Source organism: Amblyomma maculatum, chromosome 10 (genome assembly GCF_055883805.1).
Source record: "Amblyomma maculatum isolate TAMU_Amacu chromosome 10, ASM5588380v1, whole genome shotgun sequence".
NCBI classification, from domain to species: Eukaryota; Metazoa; Arthropoda; class Arachnida; order Ixodida; family Ixodidae; genus Amblyomma; species Amblyomma maculatum.
Genome location: NC_139353.1, coordinates 34,228,784 through 34,255,057, shown reverse-complemented (window position 1 = coordinate 34,255,057; position 26,274 = coordinate 34,228,784). Strand labels below are relative to the sequence as shown.

The window sequence follows — 26,274 nt, the reverse complement described above, 5'->3', positions numbered from 1 at the left end:
CCGCTTTAACCAAGCCATATGAACGTGCCTTAGTGGCCTATAGGGGTAACGTGAATGCCAGGGTCTTAGTAGGCTGATTCTAACATAACCGTCCCATGTGAAACGAGAGACCGAAGTTGGCAGCTCCTGCCAGCCCGTGTGTCACGAGGGGTGTGACGTCACAGCGTGACGTGGGTAAGACGTAACTACGGCTGGGTTATGCGAATGCTTGAAAGTGCGAGTAGTATTGCATCGCAATAAAAATTCCGAGTATGACACTGGCGAGAGGTAGCTTAAGTTGACATGGCCGAGCACTGATCCTTCGATGGTTTCTGTGACGAAACGAGACCACATGACCAGAATGTTGGAAGGCGCTGCCAACTCGGGTGGCTTATTTGAGGTGGGGAGGTGTAAGAAGGGTCAACCTTCCAGTGCTCTTCGATGCCGACTCAGGCAAGCTATTCCTAGGCTATGCAGGCACTTTTTTTCTTCTTTATTGCACGGGAAAACTTCCATAAAAGAAGACAAACTCCACTACGCAGGCTATAATATTGCATAATATTGCACAATATGCAATATGCACAATATTAAAGGTAGACAGAACAAAACGTCATGCCACAGAATTTATCTCCAAATTTGACGGAATGTCCTTCCACCACTAGTACTGCGCAAATAAGGAAATAGTAACCCCGGCAACGTCACTGAATGTCACCGGTTCTAAAGAACAAAGCAATAATGCTTATATTTAATGCGATATTATGGTCCTATATGCATTACACGTTTCCCTTGTTGACAAATAATCGTAACTAATACTGATGAGAACATTATTATTACGTAGGATTAGTACCAGTTGGTGACGATAATTAGCAGTGCTAATACTATTGCTATTAGAGCCAGCAGTACTCAGTGCTGCTTAGTAATTCTTGTCAGTGGCAATAATTAGTGGTCCGAATAATCCCTACATGTTGCTGTAACGTAGCATGTGGTTGTTGCCCCCTATAAGGTATGAGGCGATCGCATAAGGCCTAGGTTATTGCACTGAACGAACTCTCTTCGACATTTTAGTGGCAACTGACTGCAGGCTTGCAACCCAGAGGCCAGCGTTTCGGTTCTCGCCTGACCGCACTTTCGTTTCCTTCAAGAATGCTTTTCTTTCCTAGGAGGCCCTTTTAAACGCCTTCAACACCACGGCCTTTGACATTATAACTGCGCGACCAATAAAAGAATTACGCTGCGACCTCATAAATTTCGGCGGAAGTTCTGTATGCGCTGTAACTGATGCTAACCAAAAAAAAAAAAAGAATTACGTTGTTATCTCATAAATTTCGGCGGAAGTTCTGCATGTGCTGTAACCAATGATAATCCTGATATAATACAAACTAACTGAATTGAACTGGACGTGCGCTCTGATCTGATCACGAGGTCGTGACTGTACCGTATGTGCATTTATAGCGCTGGGCGTGCAGATGTTTAAATGTATATGTCTGTAAATATTGGCGAAACAATGGCCCGAAGACATATGGCGGGATTTACGAGCAGTAATATTTGAGAGTGGAAGAACAAACCTTCCCTTTTATCTTTACCCTGCCATGGTGGTGCAGTGGTTAGGGCGCTAGACTACTGAAACTAAGGCTGTGGGATCGTCCCGGCCTGGCCGGCCGCTTTTCGATGCAGGCGAAAACCAAGGTACTCATGTTCTCTGCGATGTCTATGCACGTTAAAATACCCTAGTTGGTCGAAATTTCCGGAGTCCTCCACTACGGCGTCTCCCATAGCCTGAGTCGTTTTGGGACGTTAAACCCCATAAACCAAACCAAACCTTTCATCTTCTTTAAACCCTATTGTGCCCGAATGGCCGTTTTTCGGCTACGCATGACGCGGCAAACCTTATATGTACACGACTGTGAAATACAAAGTGGTTTGGTCGTAGCTTGGTTCTACAGCTTCTGTATGAGACTCCAGATTAGGGATGACGACAACGAATAAAATATCCTTTAAATGTTTCCTAGCTTTAGCTACAGCCCGCACTTGACGTGTTATATTCTCAACGTGCTTGTGAGAAAATCTTATGACCTCCCCTCGCCGTGGTGGTGCAGTGGTTAGGGCGCCCAACTGCTGCGCCCAAGGATGCGGGACCGAATCCCGGCCACGGCGGCCGCTTTCCGATGCAGACTAAAACCTAGGCGCCCGGCCTCGTGTACTGTCAGTAGACGTTAAAGAACCCCGAAATTTCTGGAGCCCTGAAGTACAGCGTCTTCCATAGCCTAAGTCACTTTGGGGCGTTAGCCCCCCCCCCCCCCCCCCCCTCCCCCCCCCTCCCCCATTTCGGAAAAAGAGATCTAAACCAAACATCTGCCCCCGTTCTTGGTATGATGTATAAAACTTTCCCTTGTGTCTTCAATTTTTACCTCATTTTTCTGTGCAGTGTGACGACCGCACATTGCTTTCACAAGGTTCATCGACCGCACGCGTAACTTACATTTTATTGCTACCCTTATTTGATTTTCAGCTACGTTTTGTGTACTATGCGGTTCACAAACGGATGTTTTTAGCCCTTGTCCGAGTAACCACGTTCGGCAGAATCGCCGTGTTATTTAGGACGGAGTCAACAAGCAGCGTTTCAACGCGCAATCGTTACTGGTGTCAACCCAATTCAGTGGGCTTTTATAGCAACGTGAAATAAAAAATAATAAATCACGCTACCTCACCAAGCATTTAAAAAAAAATCGTTCTTCATTTGAATCTTTTTTATAGATCTTACATACCAGACCAGAGCCCACGTCACGTAACTGAATTGACTCGCTTCCCATCCGGATTTTCATTATAAAGCGAGCCATATGAAAGACGGTTGTGACAGGCGGCGCGCCGAACGCGCACGACGACGCCTATCGGAACCGGAAGCACGTCCACTGTGTCCGGTTTCGGACAGGCGTGCGCACGTGTATACGCGACCTCCTAACCGGAAGTGGTCGGCAACGCTTCCGGTGGTTCGCGTTCCCACTACGCAGGCTGCGTATTGAGGCGTGGGGAGTAAAACTGAAAATGCCAGAAACGCCAATAAAAGCACTCAAAGTAGACGAACAAAAGCAGCGATTTTACATAAAGCGATCGTAAAGATCTGTTGTTGGAGAGCACATACTCGGAGCTGAGTCTCCGGCGTGGTGTTTGAGGTCCACAAAGAGGCAAATATGACGGATTAAAAAAGCAAAGAGAAAAATATGCGCGAAAGGGGGCCGGCGTAGGGACTGCTGATCAAACTCTACCGGGGGCCTCTAGCGTTCGCTGGCCTCTCATGACCGTGGTCAGTTGAACGGCTTCGTCGCTGGATACAGGTCGCCGGTGACGCATGGCGACTCCCTCGCAGGATAGAACGCGAGTGCTGGTGAGTGTACAGGGCGAAAGCCTAAGCCTTTCTTAAATGAAGTGATGTGCCTAGTTCGATTTTGTTCGCTAGTGGCGACGGGGGCTTGCTAATTAACTTTGAGACCGAACGAGATTTTCGCTAGGAAACGCTACGCTGTCGCAAACATTATTACGCGAAGCTTATGCAGCTCTTTCTGTTGAAAATCTTCGCCATCGCCGCACATTAGTGTTGAGAAGAATTAACGTGTCGGAACAATTTTTTTTCCACGTGATTTTGGGTCCAAATTGGGACGCAAACGTGCAGTAGAGAGGTTGGTGTCATATACCATTTCGGTCCGTACTTAGCACCCATCTGCTAACCAAGTTGGAGCCTTTTTTGAGATAACCGACGGCATGACCCTGCAAATGTATGCCATCCATTGTAAGCGCAAGTGTCTGCCGATAAGTGAGATTGATACTGTGTCTCTGCTTCCCCAGAAACAAACCAACTAATGACGTTTATTTGCGAAACATTGCACCAGTCTCTGAAAGCCAAAAATTAGTGAAATGAAAATGTCGTATGAAGTCGCTATGGGAAAAGCTTAAGAGTCCCCCTAAGTTTTATTTAAAGGCGAGGATTCGACGGACCTGAAGGTGACCTCCTGGTAAAAGGAACATTGCGAGGTTCACTAAAAGTGCAAAAAATTGTTATGAGCAAAAGAAGGACACAAAGAAATTTCCACATCAAGGACCTTGTTTCATGTCTGATCTTGAAGCATTGGTTCCTAAATTGGACATAAACAATGCGAGATGCAGCACTGAAGTGTGCTATGTAATTTCGACTACTTGAGGTTCTGTAACGTGCAGCGGCATAACAATACACGGGATTCGCGCGTTTCACGCATGCACCGGAACGCGGCCGCAGCGACGGGGATCGAACCCACGTCCTCGGTAAGCGGCCGACTGCCCTAGCCACCGCGGTGAGGGGCGCGCTGAAAGTGCCCAACTCCAAAGATCCGTAGGAATTCAGATCTATCTTGCAACTTAAAGAACCCGATATATCAGGATTACCAGGATTACCGTGGGAAGATGAAATAAGAACCACCCTTCCTATGATTTTGGATATTGGGTCACGCACGCGACTTCGAGGCACTGTAGTTATATTCATACAGCTTGCTTAAAGCGGAACTTTATATGTAGGGTGATCGCCCACGACCGGTAGATAGATAATTTGATAGTTTAGTACTGAATGGTAATAAGAATGTGATATATTAGAGGCAAGAATTGAAGGGTTTATAAATAAGCTTAACGCTATCGCGTCATACCTTTAAAGGTGGAGCTTAAGAGTCCCCTATAATTTTTCTATTCTGTATGTCTGTACATTGTAGAATTTATTAAGGCAGCAGAAAAACTAGTAAAGGTTCATTTATTAGTCCGTGTTTGTGCTAACCATCAATTCAAATATGAAGAAAATGTAGTTCACCTAGCGTTCACGATAGAAATACTGCAATATAGCACTGATACAAACCGTTATTAAACACCTTCATATGCTGATCAACAGGTTCTACTTTAACTAGTTGCGCGATTGATAAAATCGGTGATCACAATGTTTTGATGGAATGTTGGAATAGAGCGAAGATGAATACTTATAGGTTTCGTAAGGGTTGAATTGAGGTTAAATATATCTGCTTCCTCACGTTCAAAACCAATAGTTAATGCGGCTAAGTGAAAACGGTTGTCGTAGACGAATACAGTCTCGGTTTCAGTTATGTTTTGATTCCGTAAATCATGTAGCGCTTGAATTAGATAACGACGGTGATTATTTGAGTTCTGAGCGGTCGTATGTCTGAATTTCTTTTCCGGCTACGATAACACTACGGCGACGAGTGGCAATAGTATCGATGTTTAGTTTGGTTTAGTTTAAGGGGTTTAATATCCCAAAGCGACACAGGTTCCAGAAATTTTGACCTCCTGGAATGTTTTAACGCGCACTGACATCGAACAGCCCACGGCCTTCTTACTTTTCGCCTCCAACTGAAATCGGCCGCCGCAGCAGGGATTCGATTCCGCGTCCTTTGGTTCAGCCATTGATCGCCCTAATCACTGAACCACCGCAGCTGCAAATCGCATTTATTTATTGATTTAGTTATTCAAAATAACTTACAGGGCCCAGTTCGGAGCATAGAATAGGGGTGATAGCAAGTCGAATCTTATACAGATTAGAATCAAGCATAAAAATTAGACACCAACGAAAAACAGAGACAGTATAATGAGTGAAAAGCTCAAAGCTATCTATCTAAAATTAGAGTTCTTAACATAAAAATTAACTTGCGAAAATACAGCTTAAGAACAAAAAAGTGACCATCAAACGTTGATGTTGCAGTGTACCTGATTCCATTCATAAAGCTTGTGGTTACACTTTCCATCTTCAAACTCAGTTTTAGCGCTGAAGTCTATTTTTCGCGCTTTTCAGTGAAACGATAAAGACAGACACAAGTCAGCACTTGGGGCTCTTATCCGCAAGGAAAATGCGCACCAATTACTGGTTTATTTAACTAAATATACATGTAGATATATCTTTAAGTTCCACCAGCTGTCAGTGAATGAAATTCGCCAGCAAATGACAGCCGCTTATCAATTACTATAAGATCCTCTCACGACTTAAGTCATTCGAAACTTTCATTCGCGCCATGCATATATGATCGATTATTGCGAAAACAATACTACTCTAGGTTTCGAGCCTTCAGCGTAGCGCGGCGGTAGCTAAGTACGTCTTACCCACGTGACGCTGTGACGTCACATCCCACGTGAACCTGGGGGAGAGCTGGGCAACCAACTCGAGCGGTCGGCGTAGCGCGGCGGTATCCACGTCTTACCCACGGGACGCTGTGACGTCACATCTCACGTGACACAAAAGCGAGAGGTGGGCTGCCAACTCAAGGGGTCGGCGTGGCGCAGTCGGAGCCGCGGCTCAGTTGGCAGGAGCTCCCAACTTGGGTCTCTCATTTCACATGGGACGGTTATGTCAGAATCAGCTTGCCAGGACCCTGGAATTCACGTTACCCCTATAGGCCATTAAGACACGTTCATACGGCTTGGTTAAAGCGGGGATTAATATGTGGGCTTAAAAAGAAGAAAAAGAGAAGAAGCAGAACGCTCGGTCATCCGCAGCTAATGCTTTCGCTCAATATTTCGTTCAGCAGCGTTCAACTCTTGTATTTTTTTTTTCATTATCTTCATGCCTTTGGGTAGAGGTACTTGCCATATAATTTATTTGCGTGCCCAGCCTATTTTGTAGAGTAGCTGTTTCTAGATTATTCACACAATATCTATAGACGCTGGCGCAGTAACGCCGTCAAATAGTGGGTCATATGACCAGCTGGCTCGCCGTTCATCTGCTGATCTCTGGTAGGCCACACGACTCATGACGTACGTCACAGCAAGCCTGCGACATCCTGAGTGATATTTGCGCTCGCGGATTAAGATGCAATTCGGCACTGCTGATTCATTCAGCAGCGAGCTGGACTGACGTAGATCACTTTGATGAAAAGAGAGGACGTCAGTACAGACTAAAATAGTGTATGACAGGCAGTACGGAAAGCCAAGCAGTTTGCTTCGCAAAAGCAGAGTCACGAAATCGTGCAACCGCTGTGGTGGTAAAGCGTATTAAATAGAAGCCATAACCGACAAGCTACTTTTTTTTACATTGTTGGTATTTTTTCAAGCTCTCGTTATTTTTTTAATTTAAACAAATTAGTTTTTGTTGCTTAATTTTCATATTTAGTCCTTTTATTTGCATGCCTAAATAATTTCAAAAATGCATCCTCAAGGCATTGTTTGCATGTGAGCTGACTCATATTTTCATAGTATTCTCCTTTTTGTTCTTTATTCTGCGACACTTTCATGTGTTAGTGGCGTTATTGCATCTGAATATTTTCCTTCCTCGTAAGTACCTCTGCAACACTAGCAGTACCCTTAGAGTGAATAAGTTAACGAACAAAGATGCCGGTGATTCTGCAACATTTTCCTGACGTAACTAGACAACGACGTGAATTCTCTCTGACATTGCAGCTAGTTGCCATCTGGCTGGCGCTAGGAGTGCTGCCCACATCCTTGGCCGGCACGATAGACCACAGCCGACATGCGCACCACCAAAGCTCGCGGTCGGGGACGCGGAAACAGTCCGGCACCGGCAAGGAGTTTATCGGCGAGAACGACCAGAGGCCCGGAGTGCCATCAAATCCGTTCAGTGAGGGAAGCTTTTCTTTCTTTGTTTTCATTTCTTTTTATTTCAAAGGAAAGAGATCGTTGTGTAAAAGGATTTTTAAAAGTGAAAATGATGAAGTTATGCAGTTTGACAGTTATGCTTTGTTTGACGCATACCATTTCCACATTTTGTTTTCTTTTTTAAACTAGATTCAAGAGTGCGAAGTAGTGAACGAGCGAGTGAGTGAGTGAGTGAGTGAGTGAGTGAGTGAGTGAGTGAGTGAGTGAGTGAGTGAGTGAGTGAGTGAGTGAGTGAGTGAGTGAGTGAGTGAGTGAGTGAGTGAGTGAGTGAGTGAGTGAGTGAGTGAGTGAGTGAGTGAGTGAGTGAGTGAGTGAGTGAGTGAGTGAGTTCAAAGTTTAAATTTTTGGCGAGCATCCATACCCGCATGGCCATAGAAAGATGTCAGGGCCTCAAAGAATGCAATAATGACGATAAGGCCTTGGACACGAGTAATGTGTTTGTAGCCGAGCCCACACAATGGAGCGAAGGTCAAGCACTGGAGCAGTCAAGCTCGCTCATGGGAAGAAAGCTACAGAGGAGAGAGTACGAAATTTAGAGCTTTTCTAATTCGACCAATTTTTTTTTTCGTTTCCTGCTGCTTTCTCATGTGCAACTTTTTCGCAACGCTCCGCAGCTCCCGTGCTGAATTCGAACTCTCCGCTGCTGGCAACTACGTACTACTACAATCCGCACAGGCAAGGATCCGGCTCCGCCTCGACATCGGGCCACCATCGGCACCACGAGTTACTCCTCAAAGAACCGAGCGACCAGGAGACATGCCGGGCAGCCGACGGCCGTGATGGCACCTGCTACGACGCTGTTCAGTGCCTGAACCGCGGGGGAACGCCCATGGGACGCTGCGAAGATGGAGTCTGTTGTGTCTGTGAGGATCCTTGTGACTACTGACACGATTTTCAGTCGACTTCATTGCTTAATTTGTAGCACCATCTATTACAGAACTCGTAGACATGTTCATAACTGAAATCATGAATGAATTTTCTCATAGCCTCTGTTGATTTGAGGCGTTAAACCCAGTAAACCAAACCAAACCATAACTGAATTGGTAGTTACAACCATAGCTGCATCTATTACTTCAGCCCTGTCGCGGTGGTTCAGCGGTTAGGGTCCCCAACCGTGGACTCCAAAACAGAAGGCTCCCTTGCAATGTGCGATTATGCTCGATCAACCATTGTGGTGGAAACATCTCCGCCCTCCGTATGCCTCGTCCCTCCCAACTGACTTCACTTTTGGGGCGCAATTGTTTTAAATCAAACCAAGCCAACAGTCACTGCAGTTTGAAAGAAAGAGGAAACAGGAAACTTTATTGTAGACTCTGCTATCCACCATGGTCTCCTTATTTCAAGCATGGATGCAACGCCCTGTGCTCGGCAGACTGACAAGAGTTCATCGTCGAGCAATGGAAGGGGCAGCCTTCGTTCCTACGAGGAATTTATAAGATGGCAGAGGAGTGGTTTCTTCAAACATTCCTAGTCATAGTTACGGCCTTACTTGTAACCGGTAAAGAACTTTACAGTCTATTGAATAAGGGCATTAGAAAAAAAAACAACTTAATGAGCAGAATCGATAGAAAACATATTTCACTGAACTGTTTTTTCAGCTTGTCTCTGTTGCTCCATACACTTTTTGTTCAGTCGAGGTGTCTTGCGGCGAGGCGAGCTCGGAGCGCACTGCGTACGTGCGTAACCCGGGCTTCCCGAACCCGCACAACCGGGAGGCCATGTGCAAAGTGCGCGTGGCGAAGCGCGACGCCGACGTGTGTCAGTTCCGGCTAGACTTCCTCACGCTGGATCTGGCGCGGCCCGTGGACGGAAACTGCTCGCAGGACATGCTCGTTGTCTCCGGCCAGAACGAGAACAACCAGGCACCGCGCATCTGTGGGCTCAACACCGGACAGCATGGTAAGGAGACATATAAATGAAGTTGTTATACCTCGAGTACAACCAGTAATGGAGAATCGATTGGTTCATGCTGCTCTTACAGCGTGGCATACAGCAGTGAAGATTTACTCTCGTTGCTAGCGCATAAACTGTGGGATTCGTTTAGTCAGATAGCTTTGCATTCTGTTGTGGAATATGCAGCTTCACTGACAAGACAATAATTGCTTTGCAAATTATTAGTGCGAAATCAATAATCCGGAGGCTACTACTCGGAACAAAACATTGTCTTGCTTGTGCAGCAGCTGCATAGCAACTGCTGCTTAGCAAATGCATAACAGCCCCATAGCAATGCGTTGCCAAGGAAACAGCAGGCTCCGCAGTATGGCGCTTCAGTCGCGCAACCAATTAACAAAAAAAGATGTTTAATTAACGAAAAATATGAAAGTCGCGTTTCAGACAACTACACACACTTAATAGCATATATATGATACTGCACATAACAATTACAACTTTAGCCAAAATTATTTGCATATTGCTTATGTTAGAGGACACTTTATGTATACATCAAAACTATTTTCGTTGGAATAGTATATTTGGGCCTTAGAAAAGACAAATTTGTTTTCCAGCTCAAAAAGATGGCTGCTAAAGTCTTTATGGTATGTGCAAAAGTTATAACAAAGTCTAAGTTGAAAAAACAGCAACATTGAGATGCCGGTACTTGTCGAACGTGCACAGGAATGGTTGTGAAACTAATGTACATATAAAAACCACACATTATATTTATTGTCACGTGCACGGTGATTCGGGATGCCAAGGTTGCCTTTTATGACAGGTGGTTAGCCCAGACACAACGTAGCAAGCAGAGACGCACAAGCGCAAGCGACACTTCGTCGTCCTTGCAACTTCGTCTTCATTCATTCCTTACTCATGCGCTACCTGGCAAGGCTAAGTGGCAATATATTTATGAAATGCCACTTATTATGTTAACCATATGGTATAGAATAAAACAACATTCCTTAGTTCTTTGCGACACTGTTAAAGATGCTAAATCCAGCCATAACGAAAAACTCACGGCTAGGTGCAGCACACTCACAGAAAAGCTTCAACTGGGCTTTGTACACTGTTGTGCCGTACCGTAATTTCACCAGCCATTGCGGGCAGGTGGGCACTTAGGGTCGAAAGGTAGCCTATTGGCTAGTTATGTTATGACGAGGAGAGAGAAATGCGCAACCTTAGTGTAGTTCCACGGCAGAACGCATGCATACATCCTGAACCGCTAAGGCAAAAGCTTGTAAGCCTTGCTCTACTAGTAGGTAATCTTCGGATTACTTTTTGGGATGCAACAGAGACGCTGGAATACCCCGAAGAGCATCATAGTCCTAAACCTTGCCACCTGTGACCTGCTGTGTCTGGCAGATGGCAGATTGGAAATATTTAGACTCCATCCTTGCCTTTAGAGGAGAGGGAAGGAAGAAAATGGGGAGAGGCAGCTAATGGCTGATTGTCTCGGAGAGTATGTCGGGAGTGGAGGAGTACGCAACGAGAAGGTGCCTGCCACGCGGGAAGAACCTGAAGGATGGGTACATTGTAACATGGACGTTATATTATGAGGGACTACGAGTGCGCAACCTGATAGTGATGCTACGAGAAGAAACAGAGTCGGGACTTCCGGCAATGTGAAAAGTTGCAGCTAGAGGGGGAAGACAGGTCAGGAGAGGGCGAATGAAAACCGGACAAAGAGGATGCGACTGGAGAGAGAATAGATCAGTGGCGGAAGAAGGAAAGGTTAAAGCGTATGGTGGAAAATGGAGGGGGAGGATATGGCAGGGGTAAGAAAATAGGGGTTCTGTTCAATTTGAACCAAATTACTCTTAGAGCTGCACTCGAATTCCGAATTACCTAGTATCGTATTTATGCCCCACTTTATTCCACGTATCCTGGAACGATACAGCAAACCCACCGAACTTGTCTGGCACAGAGCACACATACGAGCAGAGGGAGGCAACCCTGTGCAACTAGTCCTTGGACGTACAAACCTGCTCGTCACTACTCCCCCCCTGCTCAGTTCTCATATATAATACTTTACGCAACCTCATTAGGAAGGGGTTTCATGCAGTAAATGTGAGAACTGTTACCAAGCTTTATGAGGTGACAGTAACGGCAAATGTTCAAGGTGGTTAGACTAAACAAATGTGTGAGGAGGAGGAAGAGAAAACATTTATTTACGATGATTTGATTTGGGAAGGGAGGTGCGTTTCGTTGTGGAGCTGAGTGGCAGATCCTGTTCCGGGACGCGATTGGCCGCCGCCGCTGCCCGAGCTCTCTGGACCAGGACACGCTGGGCCTCCAGTTCCGAGCTGGACAGGGCCGCCTCCCATCCCTCCCTAGTTGGCTGTTTTATGGCTTTTATTTTTGTATTTTGCTGGCAGACCCACACCATGTGGTATAGGTCAGCATACTGCCCGCAGAATCTGCATCTACCCGTGAACGTCGGGTGCATGTGTTTTAGTATGGCGGGATTTAGAAAACACCCGGTTTTGAGCGGGATTGGTATGATTGCCTCGGTAGAACCGGAGGATTGAGCGGAACCCCGGGGGAGGAACGCTCGGGCAGCCGCGTGAGTGGTCTCATTCCCCTCCACCCCCTGATGACCGGGCACCCATATAACCTGTTTTTAATAGTAGCCGAATCAGAATTTTTCGTATGTGCCAATAATATTCTGCAGGCGAGTGGCGCTATCCTACCCCGCACGTAATTTCGGCAGGCCTGTTGCGAGTCCGACATTATGTAGGCTGCGTCGCAGTGGGTGGCGGCCAGTGCAATCGCCAATGAGAATAATGATAAACGTTCCTACAATGGCTTTGCCCTGAATGCGTGGACATGACTACATCAGTTCTATGACAAGTTTTTTGAGGAATTTCGTTTAATTTTCCAGCGTACGTGGACGTCGAGGAATCCGGTGGCATCAGTTTGAACCTAATGATGGTTGGAAGCTACTCGAGGAAGTTCGACATCAAGGTTACCCAGGTGGAATGCGAAGGTCCACAGTCAGGTAAGTTGGTCAGTCGCGTAGTCTGCTTTGAAATTTTGTGTGCGCGTATTTTTCTGTATAAATACATCATTCATGCATACAATCGTCGCAGAGCATAAGTACAAATAACTTTATTACATAGGTAGAATGGTGCATGTTCGAAGGTATCTTAAATCGACGTATAGATACACAGGCTGAGGCATTGAAACTTCACTCAGTTAACTTCAAAACACTCGCCTTGAATACTCCCGCAGCTAACCCAACTTTTAAACCGGTTTCAGAAGCCCGCAGGAAAGTTCACTTTTGGGAAGACTATCAGCTCCTATGTCACGTTTTTTTCTTTTCTCTCTTTACTGGTTCAAAATCTGTTGTTTTTCATACAAAATACGGGAGAGCAAATTAATAACCCTGTGGGTTGTAGAAAACTCGTCCCCAAAACCTGATCTGTAAGTTTGGGTTTTGGTCGTGACCGAGCTGCTGACTTCATAAGGCCTGTTAGAATCTCCTTTCGGCTTCCAGGAGGTGGCTGAAATGGACAGCGTTTGGCCCCGCAGTATTGATCGAATTGAGAGAGCACGCCGTCGCACACAACACTTACGTGTTTGAGAAAAAGCCTTCCAAAGTGACTGTTTCTTTGCGCTTTATTCTAGGCTACGTCCGTACTGTGAGCTCTGTAAGACTCCATGACTCAACATGACGAAGCCAAACGAATGTGCACATCGTCAAACAGGCCTTAACCAATTCGCACTGGCGCCCCGTAATCGATGTCCGCGTTAGACACCGCTTCCTTCCATAATGTCTCCTTGCTTAAGTCGTGGCCAAAAAATTGCTGCAACGGCTCGTTTTACCAGAAGCCAACACAAGCGAAAACGCCAAGAGAGACGTCTCAAATATAAAACAAGAACAGCAAATCCGAGTTTGTAGTTCCTCCCAACATTTCTGATGTGATGCGCTCTCGCTGAGCCACGAAAACTATCGAAGAATCAGTGCACGTTCATGTTAGCGGCCAGCTACCACCTGTCATCGTCATGCCTGTGACTTTTCGCTCACAACGCCAATGACTAGAACGCCGACGCCGTATTTTCTGTATAACACGAAACGAAACCTTTAAGTCTATTGTGTTAAAAGTCTAGCCGGGTATTTTACATGGCAAAGTAGGTTATCTCAATCTGAGCCCTCATTTTACTCGTATCGTAGTTAGCAGCATCCCGCAATCACTTAGAAGATTGCTCGCGATTCGATTGATTTCCACCTGCGAAGCAATGCAATTCAGCATGAATGCCTCGTTATCCAGAAAATATGGCGTCGACGCTATGGGCGAGAAATCAGGTACGTGGCACAAGTTCTTCAATAGTTTATGTTACCTAATGAGACCGCGTGATATCAGAATGTTGAGAGGACCTGCTAGCTTCGGGTTGCTCGCTTGCGTCGGAAACTGGTAGCTTGATAACGCCTTGTGTTTCTTCTTGTGGAATTCAGTATAAAATCTGGATTTTATTTTTGAATTTTAAAACTATTCGGCAAGCAAACAAGAAACTAGAGAACGAAAAAATAAAAAAAAAAAACAGAGGAATAGGTTTTCTACTGCTACTTTCTACGTTAGAAAACGCCGTGCTAATGCTTTGGGCCACAGAACAATCGAAAAGTTGCTCGTTGAAAAATTTTCAGATTTGCCACTGCACGTCGCTGCTCAACCAGAAGCTATGAGATCGCGCTATAATTCGTATTTATAAAACTTCTCCGAGTAGCCTCTATGTGACTAACGCTACCCAACCTGAAACGCTTTGGTCTGGACTGTATCGTTGACATATCGGATGCATACCTGTCGTTCATGGCACTAATGACGAATACGGCAGATTTTCTGTGACGTAATAAGCTACGCTCGAATTCCTCAGTGCCAATATCTGATCGTTGGTGTAATTTTTTTCATTTCATATTCTATCGAAACAGTTTGGTCTAAAAACTTCTCAAAGGAGGATCGCATCTAGAATGGCCTTCCACTTTAATGAATGTCATTTGAATCACTGCTTCTTGCCTTGGGACTAATCGACTTGGACGTTAAGGCTGAGATTGCTTCACATCGCTCGCTTTTGTGGGAACGTCGCTGTGGTCATTACTGAAACGTTGATACGAAATTTATGCCGCTTCTTCGTTTTAGAGTAGCCTGCCATAGGTTCGGAAGACATATTTTCCCCGTTGCGTTGCGTCACAGCGCTTTACAAGCAACACAATATCGACGCAGCCGCGAATAAAACCAAAGTTTCTCGCTGTCTCTCTAGCGGAGTACTACAACGAGTCTTCTATGTTCAGCGAGATGTTGAAACAATGACCACGATATCGATTAGTATGCAGAAGTTTGGTGTCGTTCTTAAAAAATGTCGCTATTTTCTCGCGGAACAATAACGAACAAACGAATCACACATTGTGGAGAGAATACACACGTGTATGACCCAGTTTATTGTAAGCAGTATACTTTCACCCACAGCGCTAATGTCAGACAAGTGCTCACGCTGTGGACGGCAAGTACTCTACTTTCATTTAAAGATTGAAGTCCGATAAAGCAAGTTCGTTCCGACTTTGCTCTCAGTTTACCTTCATCTTTTACACTGACTCCAACCATACTCAGCACCGCATCGTGATCGCTTTAAAAGATTGCGCTCTATTCGATTGATTTCCACCGGTGAAGCAATGAGATATAAATTACTTTTTTTTTTTTCAATCTATACTCTTTTTTTTGGAATGGTGCGCACTTCGAGACAAGGGACGAACTATGGCGAGAAACACATTTCTGGGGTACCATTCCTTTCTTCTTTTTTATATAAAGGCAAGTAATGAATCAATTGATTCATTCCCAAGTAAGTGGAGATTGTCAGCCAATTTTAAAGCTAAAGGAAGGAAGTTCAAAAGCGCATGGCTGAACAACGTCTTGATATGACCCCCAAAAAGGGCTAAATATATCCATATTCTGCGCTCCATTAGCGGTGCTGTACAAGTGAACGTGACACGTGTGGCATGTTTTTCGAGGGGGTAATCGATTGCAATTTTGTTTGAGAGGGCAGCTCAACTTTCGCGAGATACATGAGAAAGGCGGATCACACTGTGGTCGAAGAAAGCGTTTCCGTGTTCTACACTTTAACTTTTTTCTTCCCAGTTCAGCGTCTCTTAATTTAAACCATGCCGTCCCCTTAAGGTTTCGAGTATTTATTACTCTATTACCTACCTTTCTTTTTTTGCAGAAGGAGGAGTTGTGGGTGCATATGCGGTGTTCAAGTTTCTAAATTGGAAACTTTCTAAACGTACTAGAGCAGATTTAAGAAGCGCTTATTTAGTTGAAAGCTGTGAGGTATACAACATAGCTTGGCCTAAAACCTGCGTTTTGTTGCCATTGCCTTACTAGTCGGCTATTAATCAATAAACGGAACACACCTGAAGGGTGAAAGCCAAGAAATGCATGGTGTTTAAAATTCATAGTACTAGGCCCTCCATAATAAGTTATGGGCAATTTCTGGGTGCCTAGCTACACGACCTTTTTTGGGCTATTTTCTGACTCGCATGAACGTTTACGGAAGTGTCGATATATGAGAAGCTGTTCAGGACGATCTATCTGGCATGGAAAATAAGTTCTTAGTGTTGAATAAAAATGAAATCAGTCTTTGCCAGGGCTCTAAGTCCCACTTGGCACCACGAAAAACAAGTTCCAGACGTCTTAGGGCTGAAGAAAAATGAAAAGCAGCCTTTCAAAGGGCTCTCAGTACCACTTGGCATTGCTCTTCCCTGCAGCTTCATACCTATTAGGCGCGACACCTCCTCACAAGCCTGTAATTGCCCGCTTCTGTCCCAAATGACTCATTTCCGGCTGGCCGAATGATGTTATGTGCCTTCCTATTAGTTCGCAAAAACATTTTATATGTCGCCAGGTACTAAAAACGGATGAGTGTTCGTGCCTATATTCTTAATTGTCTGTGGGCTGTTATGACGTTGCCCTTAACATTTAGCACGAAATCATTCATACGGTCGTCAGAGGCGAGCACATGTATATATATATATAGCATAAATAAATAGACTCACTTGGTTGTTATAGACAAGGGAAAAACTTCATACTGATTCCAGTTTTATTTGGAGTCGACGTTTTGTCAAGAGGCCTGCCTTTCTCTCTCTCTCTCTCTCTCTCTCTCTCTCTCTCTCTCTCTATATATATATATATATATATATATATATATATATATATATATATATATATATATATATATATATATATATATGATACTCAATTCTACCTTGAAGAAGGACGGTCCACCGTCCGAAACTGTTGGAATAAAATAGATAATCGGGAAAGTTGTGTGACACCCTGTTTATATATATATATATATATATATATATATATATATATATATATATATATGTATATGTATATATTGTTTGTCCCTAGCTGGTTTGCCCCAGCAACGGAATCACCATTGCTACGCTTAACCTAGGGATGGGTGTTATACGACGCCCCAACGTGGACTTAGCAGAAAATATGCAGTTTCGAACTACTAAACTGCTCATAATACCATTCATGAATTTAAACCATAGCAGGCTCAACAACGAAGCTTTTCCAAATTCTGCCGCCCTCTTAATGCCAAACTACCATGAAAAATTATGCCAAACTATGCCTTTGCACATCCTAACCGGTTTAGGCGAAGTTAAATCGACCAATTTTTTAATTGCTTGGATATGCTTCTCACATAGCCGACTACTCCCTGACTGAAGCATCCCTCCCGTTTGCAGCGCCCTCGCACTGCCTACAATACTTCTGGGGCACGCACGGCACGGTGAAAAGCTTCAACTACGACGAGTCCGGCGGCAGCCTCCACCATCAGGGCTACCCGAACGACCTGGACTACGTGGTCTGCCTGCGAAAGGAGCCCGGATTCTGCTCCGTCACCTACGAGGTGGCGCCCGATGAAGAGCTAGGCGCGTCGCCCTTTGGCGTGGGAGCCATACCTTCGCTGAGAGACAGGTATGCGTACAATGCCTAGGTTAATTTTTCGGCGTTTGTATGCATGAATCCATTATTCCAAGTGCACGAATTCACGCTGTTTACTTCGTAGTTACCTCATGTTGTTTACAGGCACATTGTTCGCGTTGTTGCTCCTCCTGCCCACTTCGCCACGCTTATGTCAGTGTGGGTTTGTGTTTACTAAATTACTACAATTATTTATTTCACATTTGCTCCCCTTGCTTTTCCAGTGTTTGCTTCATATTGTTAACGGCAGTTTCCTCCACATTAATTGCCTCATTTCTGCTTCTCGCTGACTCCTTTGCGTTTGGCTCGCGTTGTTTGCTTTCCTAGAGTTCACATATTGTTTGCGTCACGCTTACTTCACGTTGTTTACGCATAATTAGTTCGCATCGTACACATCGTTCATGCCGAGTGGCTTAAGTCGCTGAGGTCCCTTCAATTTACTTTGTTTATCCGGCATTGATTACGCCTCATCAGCGTCCATCGTTTACTTGTTTACCCTTAATTCTCTACATGACTTTGGCTCACAGTAAATTACATTTACACTAGCAAGGTCATCACAGGCGAGTTCACATAATTTGGCGCACTCACGTCGTAGAAAAGCCTTCTCTGAGTGAACACATACCTCCGAAAAGATTGTTAGCCTGTACCTTTTCGAAGTGCGTAAGCCTAACCGTAAAGCACCTACGAGGGTATTCAAACCCAGAAAATGCTGACAAAAGTTTTTAGTAAGTGCGATTGTCAGCATGTGTCGCGTGACGCTGGGCACTAGAAATCACCGACAAGGTTGGAGTTTTATATAAACTTCATTATTATTTTTTTTTTTTTGGGGGGGGGGGGGGGGTGAAAAAATAGTTGCTGTGCTGTGGCTGCCGGAAGCAGTTCATAGGTCAAAGTTAGCAGTTCGTGCAGTACACGGACATCTGCACAAACTGCAACGGAGTTTAGTGCCCTTTAGCTTTACGAAGAAACTGTTGTCGACGGTGTGTCTTGGTGACGTAGTAAAGATGTTAATTTCCCGTGTCACTACGACACATCTGGAAAAAATGGTGCGAAAGAAGAGGAGCGCAACCGCATTTTCTTACAGTCCTGGTAATCCTAAATATAATATTATTTCTTCAAGTTCACTGAAATTCCTAGCTTATTCTCACTGCACATCTGATAATCTTTTTTTTTTTTTTTCACAATTCAAAAGAATGAGGTGTGTAGAAAAACCAGGTCTAAAAATCGCATCCTGCTCTGTAGCTGAAAATACATTTCATCATCAAGCGACTAATTATAGAACAAATATATGGGTCCATATTCTAATTGCAATTCATCAGCGAGAAATCGAGCTGTTCTGGGTCATCCTATAATAAAAAGCAGTCAGGAAAGATGATAATCTAGTCTTCCTGCATGAATATTCTTTAGGCTGTTCCTTACAGTACTTACTGCTATATACTTCAGTAAAACGGCGAGTTGAGGAAGTTGGTACATAATTAAGCAAAAAACAGTTGCTAGTAAGCGCTGGTCCCGTCTTCTTTCTACTCTCTTGTCTCAGTTGTAGCGCTGTTCTTTGCTTAATTACTGCTATATCTTCCTACCATTGGATTGTGGCTGATCGGAGGTAACCGTATCAATACCTCCCAACCCCTATATGTGAATAGTTTCCCTTTTCCTACTTTTCTGTCCAGCATGGTTTGTTTTTGCTCTAGATGTCCTCCATTACTGGTATTATTAGGCTGCATTACCCTTGTCTATGCATTACACAAGTTGCTAATATAATTCCTAGTTGCATGGCTTCGCTGAACTGTCATGTGTTTAAACAAGTACGCCGTAGTCCGCGAATCAGCCTCCCTGCATCAACTACATAAGATATTGAGGACCCTAGCAAATGTATTCCTATCAATTATTTTGTCCTAAGAACCATAGAATACACTTCAAATTGTTTCTTATTATCGCGCTTATTTGTTTCAGCGTGCAATTGACTTCTTCCCCCATAATGGCCGAGTGCCCGGATGATTACATCATAATCGGTGGAGTGCGCATGTGCTCAACGGGCCACGAGACGGAAGTCGAGCAGCGCCACACCAGGGACCTCAACGCCACGGGCCTTCAACTCATAACCGGTAATTATATATTCAATACGCGCGATAATTAGTGCTGAAGGAAATAAATTATACCTTGTTAAAAGCCGCGTTGCCTTGTGCAAGTATATGAGAACCAAGTGAATAATATTTGCGGTTTTTCTGCTGTCATGCCTGAATGCCCGCAAGGACATTATTCATAACCCATATGTCACTATTCCAAACCATTTTGGTACTTTTGGGGAAGTTAAACCATACAAACAGAATCATTAATACTAATACTGGTTAAGACGACGATGGTGGGTATCGAAGCTATTTATTGACTAGAGGTTTCATATAATGCGTCTAGTGCAATATAGTAGCAGCCTTTTCTAACACAAGGCGCGTCTGTAAACCAGGAAGAATTCAGCATGAAGTGTATAATTTATTCCTTACTACGTATTGATCTCAAGGCTTGGTGCACGTAATAAAATAGGCATTCATGCCTTGTAACTGTTTCAGTGCTATTTTCATGTGTCTTGGCTGACGAAGGGAGTTTTTTAATACTTTTTCGACTTTCGGAAAATGAAGGGAGCAAAAATTTCACCCAGTTTTACGTGAGAAAATTGCATGTGCTTGCTCAGCCGAAATGCTGTCGCCGTCTCTGTACTACAAGTCGAAAGGGAGATTTATTGGACGAGTCAAAAACGGTATGCAGCTGATAAGAATACTGATGACTCAATGAAATCATAAGAAAGTTTGAGAGGATTGCTGGAGGTGACGGGCACTTTCTACAGGCTAGTACTGTGGTTTATAAAACTCTGACAAAGCTGATAGTACGAGTAAAGTTATAGTACTGCGTTGATAGTACGATTGGCTTTGATGAAACGCTCATAGGAATGGCAATGAATCTATCCAATCATTAGAGAACCTCAGAGTGTTGCCAGAAGTGACAGGCGGCTTATAGGCGTCACTACTGTGGTTCCAACGGCAGACAACTATTCGGAAAAAAAAAATTCGAGAGTATGTCAGAAGCAAGCACACCAAGTCTGGCCATTGTGACATTGCATTGCAGCTGTTTGTGCCGTCTTTTAGCGTCAGTACTTTGAAAATTAAACTAGAATATAAGTTACCATGGCTTCTTCTCGCTACAATGTCTGACCTAAAAAAAAAAAAAAAAGAGAAGGACACTTAAACTTCGCATTTAAAGCTAGGATGACACAGGATGCAGGCGCCCACCCTAACTATAAAGCGCCGCTTTAACGCAGCCGTATAATATTGCCTTTTTAGTTTAGTTTAATGTGCCCTACTTGCCATTCAAGATCATTGGAAGGTCGATTCTTATTCCACTCACTTACCTCAAATGAAGAGCCTGAATTGACAGTTCTTCCCAACTTTCTGATATCGCGTGGTCTCGTTAAGTCGCGTAAACAATCGAATAATCACGCCCCGGTCATGCCAGCTGCCAGCTACCAGCTGCTCCCACCATGCCCGTAATTTTTCGCTCACGTCGACGCTTGATTTTCTCAGCAACTTTACCTTTAAACTTATCGAATCAAGAAATGCCTCCTGAACTCACTGCAACTGTTTTCTTCGGTCAGGGAGAATCAATGGAATCTACCGAACACTTCAGTGCTGCCATTTATATGTGACTCGCTTATTTAATGAACCTTACTGACGTACCTTTTGTTGTTCAATTTGCAGATAGCACGCCCGGCCCATTCCTCATGCGCTTCGTCTCGAACCACGTGAACAACGCCCGTGGGTTCAAGCTGCACTATCGCCAGAACCCGTGCAAATAGTGGACCTGCTAATTATTTGCACTATTCCCAGCAATAGTCATTGCCTCGTGACTGATAACCTCTCTCCTTACGAATTTGTATTTGATATATCCTTCTCTTGAGACGTGTTTAAGTCGTTTGAGTGTGATGTTGTCGAGTGAGTAAATCATTACGTTCTGTCCCGTGAATTATGCCAAGGCGTCGCGCATTTTCTCTCGACATGTCAGAAGCTGGTGACTCGATACAAGCTGTCTCATCACAAGTAACCATGTTTCAGAGCGTTGTTGATCTGGCTGTTTGGCAGCGTCGAATGGCCGATATCGTTATTATTTTTGTCTACAATGAAAGCTTTCAAAATTATCGCTTTTTAATTATCGTCGTCTGACTGAACTCAAGACCCATTTACCTTCAACGTGTAGCAAACAACAGCATAGCTTTCAAGAAATTTTTAAACTACGAAGAAATCGGCGAACAGTGAAATGTATTGTTTTGAAAGTATTGATACGCACCAATCTTTTTACTTCTGGTAAAATTTTCATTTTACTCTCTGTCTGCACCCAGCAGTTAAACTATACTGCATAAAACTCGCGCGGAACATTTCTTGATGACGAAAAAAAACTACAATCCGGTGGCTGGTCTGCAAAATATTGATTGTTACACTGAAATCTTGCGAGATGAGACGGAAAATGCAAACGTCAAAAGTTTGATGTTGAAAAACGCGCCCCTCCATAATTTACGCCTCTGTGGCCGTGGGAAATCTTCACACCCAGTTAAGAGCTGTTAGAAACCTTAACACTTTTGAGCACTTCGTGCTTTGACTGACGCAGAAAATCACACCTTACAAACGCTTTCAACGCGAATATAAAAAGACGGATTCATGAATAAGAAGGAATACCAAAGTGTTTCCTTGTTTGTTGTGCTCACTTTTTCATTATCTCACCTGTGCGCCGTTTTCCAAGAGAAGTCTCCGCACATCGTTACGCTTGTGTTTCTTTTTTTCACTCGGTTACCGTATCGATTGTCGGCCAAAGTAGACATGAAAAGAGTGAAGTGCTAAGACATACAGTGCAAAACCATGTTTCCTCTGCGTGCCCGTCAGATGCGTTCGCGTCAAAAGACCTACAACTTGGAAGAAGTTCATGTTCCACCTAAGAGCTGATGTGACAGCAAAGTTTTCTTTTTTCGTCTTATTTTGTGTTTAATTATTTATGCTTATTTTTCTTCATTTTGTTTTTTATTGTTACTACGTACCCCTATAACGTACCTAGTTCCAACGACCCTTCGTGCCTATTTGTTGTGTCATGGAGTACCAACTGTATTTTATCTAGAGGACAGGAGGCTACTGAAGACGTGCTTATGGATTGTTTGAATGGGGTTTTCTTTTGGGATGTCTCATAGCAGACTTTGAACAAAGATATACCCTATAAACATCTATGAAATTTCGTTTCTATCTGTGGAGAGTGACGACAGTGTCCCGTATATTATAATGCTGCTAGGTTTACATGGCATGTGGAAGCACCGAATGATTTTCCTTCATGCTGATCTTCATGTGAAAGCTGTGGAGAGTATTCAGCGAATACCATCCACGAATAATTGATGTTTTGAAAACTTAGTCGTGAATACCTGTGTACTGTAGAAATGAACCAATTTGAACATTTTACAGTCAGACGTGTTGCCTTTATACTGGCCCACTTTTGACAATTCGGCTAATTTGTACTTTTGTTAAATAAAGGTAGTCAAGAAGAAAAAGAACCGTTCGCGGCATATGCGCTCCTTGCCCGCCTGACATGAAGAGGGCCCGGGTTCGAACTCCAATGGTGGAAACTTTACTTTATTTAAGGATTTGCTTATTGAAATACAGAAAATGCCTTGGAAATTCTAGCTTCATTTTGACACTTTCCAAATTCTTTAAATTTATTTGAATGTGAAGTGTTTGAAATTCCCGCGCTTTTCGAAGCTTAAGTGTACCCGGGATACGAAGTCCTGGGTGACGAGCAGTGCCAAACGCCTGCATCAGACAAAATATTCTGTTCAGTTTCGGGTAACCTATACATGGTATTGAAAAGACGTCTCGGACAGCTTGTTGAACGACAGCATACGAATCCTAGAGGAGCCCAATTGCACTAAGGGGTCCCTCGAAGTTTAACACTAGCAGTACTGCAGTGGTCACAACAGAGCAGTGACGTGAGTGATTACCTGAGTGAGGGTCTGTCTGCTGTAGCCATTGAACGCTTGCATAAACCACCTCTTTGCAAGCCAGTTATTGATGCAGCAAATAGAAGATATCTCCCTCCGTTTATTTAACCGCAAGATTGCCTTCATCCAAATTAAGTAGTAGTAAATGATTTTAACTCGAGGAAAAATATGCGCAGAAAACAAAATGCACTCTGTAACTGTACATACCCACGTCACTCTCTAAAATTGTTTGCATCAATACAGCGACGTAAAGAGTAGTACTCAAATGTTGCATTACCGAGCATTGTAATCAATGGTTAACATCTTTCAGCGGGTGGATGACAAGCTTTGGCTTCTAGCCTTAGTTTTACCAGGCGAAATTGAGCAGATACGTGAAGTACACAACATACAATTACAAAGCTGCGGGCGACATCTCATTGTGAACAAACGTGTGAGCGAAAGTAGTGAGTATTCTGCACAGCGGTTGTCGTGTGCTTACGTCTGATCGCGGCTTCTCTCGATTCGGCCCTGCGTCATCCCAACCAGCCTGGCTACAGCCGCTGCATGGCAAAAAAATTTTCCCATATCTCTGCAATAAACCGGATCCTGTGCCAGATGCATTCATTATATCCACGCAAACTTAGTGATCTCGTCAACTCGTGTAACCATCTGCGCCGCCTGCTTGACTACTCATGGAATCCAGTCCGTCGCCCTTCGAGCCCACAGGTTACCTTGCCTTTCGCATTATATGAGCTGCCAATGCACATATTTTTCTTCTTGATTTCGACTGAAACGCCATTACTTCGAGTTTGTCACCTGACCCATACGGCATGGTTCCTTTATTTTTATGTTACACTTGAAATTTTTCGTTCCATACCTCTCTGCATTGTCCTTAACTCAAGAAGTCTTTTCGTTGGCCTTTGCGTTTCTGACACACAGGTGCGTACCGGTAAAGTACCCTGCTTCCGTGAACTAAGAGCGATAAAATGATTACGCAACTTTTTTTAACCATTTTTGTTATAATGCAGAAACTGCGAATAAATAAAGCGTGACATAATCGGGTTGTCAGAAGACCGAACGCAATGCAAGAAGGAATAAAGTACAGCTACACAATCACCAATGTCGCCAGCTTTACGTCAGATACATATTCAAAACTGTGCACTGCGTATCTTTTCTTTTTCTCTCAATTTGTACACAGCCAGACCAGGCTCTTCCTTGTATATTTTGTCTCCATAAGCCATAGGAAAATGCGCTAAATAACACAACACACAAGAGACGGACACATCCAACAGGACGAGCGGAAACCGTCCACGAGAACAATCACCGAGGATCCAAGCCGCAGTATTGCCGGAAGACATTTCATCATTCCTCATTTATTATACCCTCAAAGGCCCCGGGTGGGGTATTACATAAGGGGGGGGGGGGGGAGGTAACACATAAAGATAACAATCGTTCATGGTCTAAACATAGGTATAAAAAGTCAAAATGCTCAAATACAACAATTCAAATGCTGACAGCAAACTACCGATGTGTGCAGCTTCTAGTTTTAACCACACCCTGATGTTTGATAGTCTTCTCTTAATGTCTATCTGAGTAATGTGAATGTTTCATTCTGGTTCAAGGGCTTTAACTTCTCAAAGCGACTCAGGCTATGAGGAAAAAGGTAGTGGAAGGCTTCGGATAATTTCGACCACCTGGGAGTTTTAACTTGCACTAACATCGCACAGTACATGGTCGCCTTGGCTTTCGCCTCCATCGAAGAGTGACTGCAGCGGCCAGGTTCGAACTCAGATTTCTCAGCTCAGTAGTCAAGTGACCAAATCACTGAGCCTCCCTGGCCTTAATGTAATCTTAATGTCATTGCCTCGTCTCCTTAATTTGGACTATACTCCTCTCCTTTAACAACAACAACAACAAAAAAAGAAGGAACACTTCCAGCTTAGCACACATGCTCTTATCCCTCCGTGTGCGGTAACCCTCTTCCGCGGTCTAACTCGTCCAAAGGGGATTGCGCTTCGGAAGATCTGGGTAGGGCTCCCCTCCCTCCTGCCGTCACTTGGACACGACCCCATTCCACATTTGCTTATATCCCTCCCCCCCCCCCTCCCCCCTCTTTCTCTCTAGGCTGTCCGATATGCAACTGCTCCAATGTTGAACCCCGCATTCGCCACTTGCTGTGGTGCTGCCTAGCACTTAAATCTACAAGAATATGGCACCCGACGGTAATTTGTCTTTCACCGACCAATACTGCTTCATACACTGCTTGAATACGGGGACAACATAAGCGTTCTCTTATCGACATAATAAAGTTAACTAGTCGTTTTAACTTAATTTATTCAGTTCATCCTTCACCACGTTCCCCATTAATGCAATAATAAAGTAAATGTTAATGAAAAGTCATTACGCTACGTACTGTGAAACAATGCACACGCCGATAAAAATATAAAACCGATGGTTTATCACACGAAACAAGTCGCCTCCTAATAGGCGTCAATGCTAAATATATTTTTGGTTAGCTTATTTAAGGCGAGCGCATACATTTTGTTTTTGTTTTTTTTTCAGTGAAAGAAAGATTTAATCTAACGCTGACGCTGGTTAGAACATGCCACTGCATGCGCGAAGGTACTCACTATGTCAATGATTAAATAAAGATAAAAACAATTCTCGTATCTATTTTTTTAAATCAGACGATTGGATTCTGCCCTTTTTTCCTTTGGAACAACTATCATTTATCATGCCCTAAAGCCAATG

At 44.0% G+C, this 26,274-nt stretch overlaps 1 protein-coding gene across 1 annotated transcript; it reads left to right on the top strand.

Moving 5' to 3' along the window:
* The first annotated feature begins 3,325 nt into the window (after positions 1-3,325).
* LOC146176129 (uncharacterized) lies at positions 3,326-21,465 on the top strand. Its single transcript, XM_084580919.1, has 8 exons — positions 3,326-3,361; positions 7,393-7,570; positions 8,223-8,471; positions 9,241-9,507; positions 12,422-12,538; positions 17,288-17,519; positions 19,479-19,630; positions 21,272-21,465. Exons 1-8 carry the CDS (start codon positions 3,326-3,328, stop codon positions 21,367-21,369), a joined length of 1,329 nt encoding a protein of 442 aa, XP_084437045.1. The 3' UTR covers positions 21,370-21,465.
* The last annotated feature ends 4,809 nt before the right edge of the window (positions 21,466-26,274 follow it).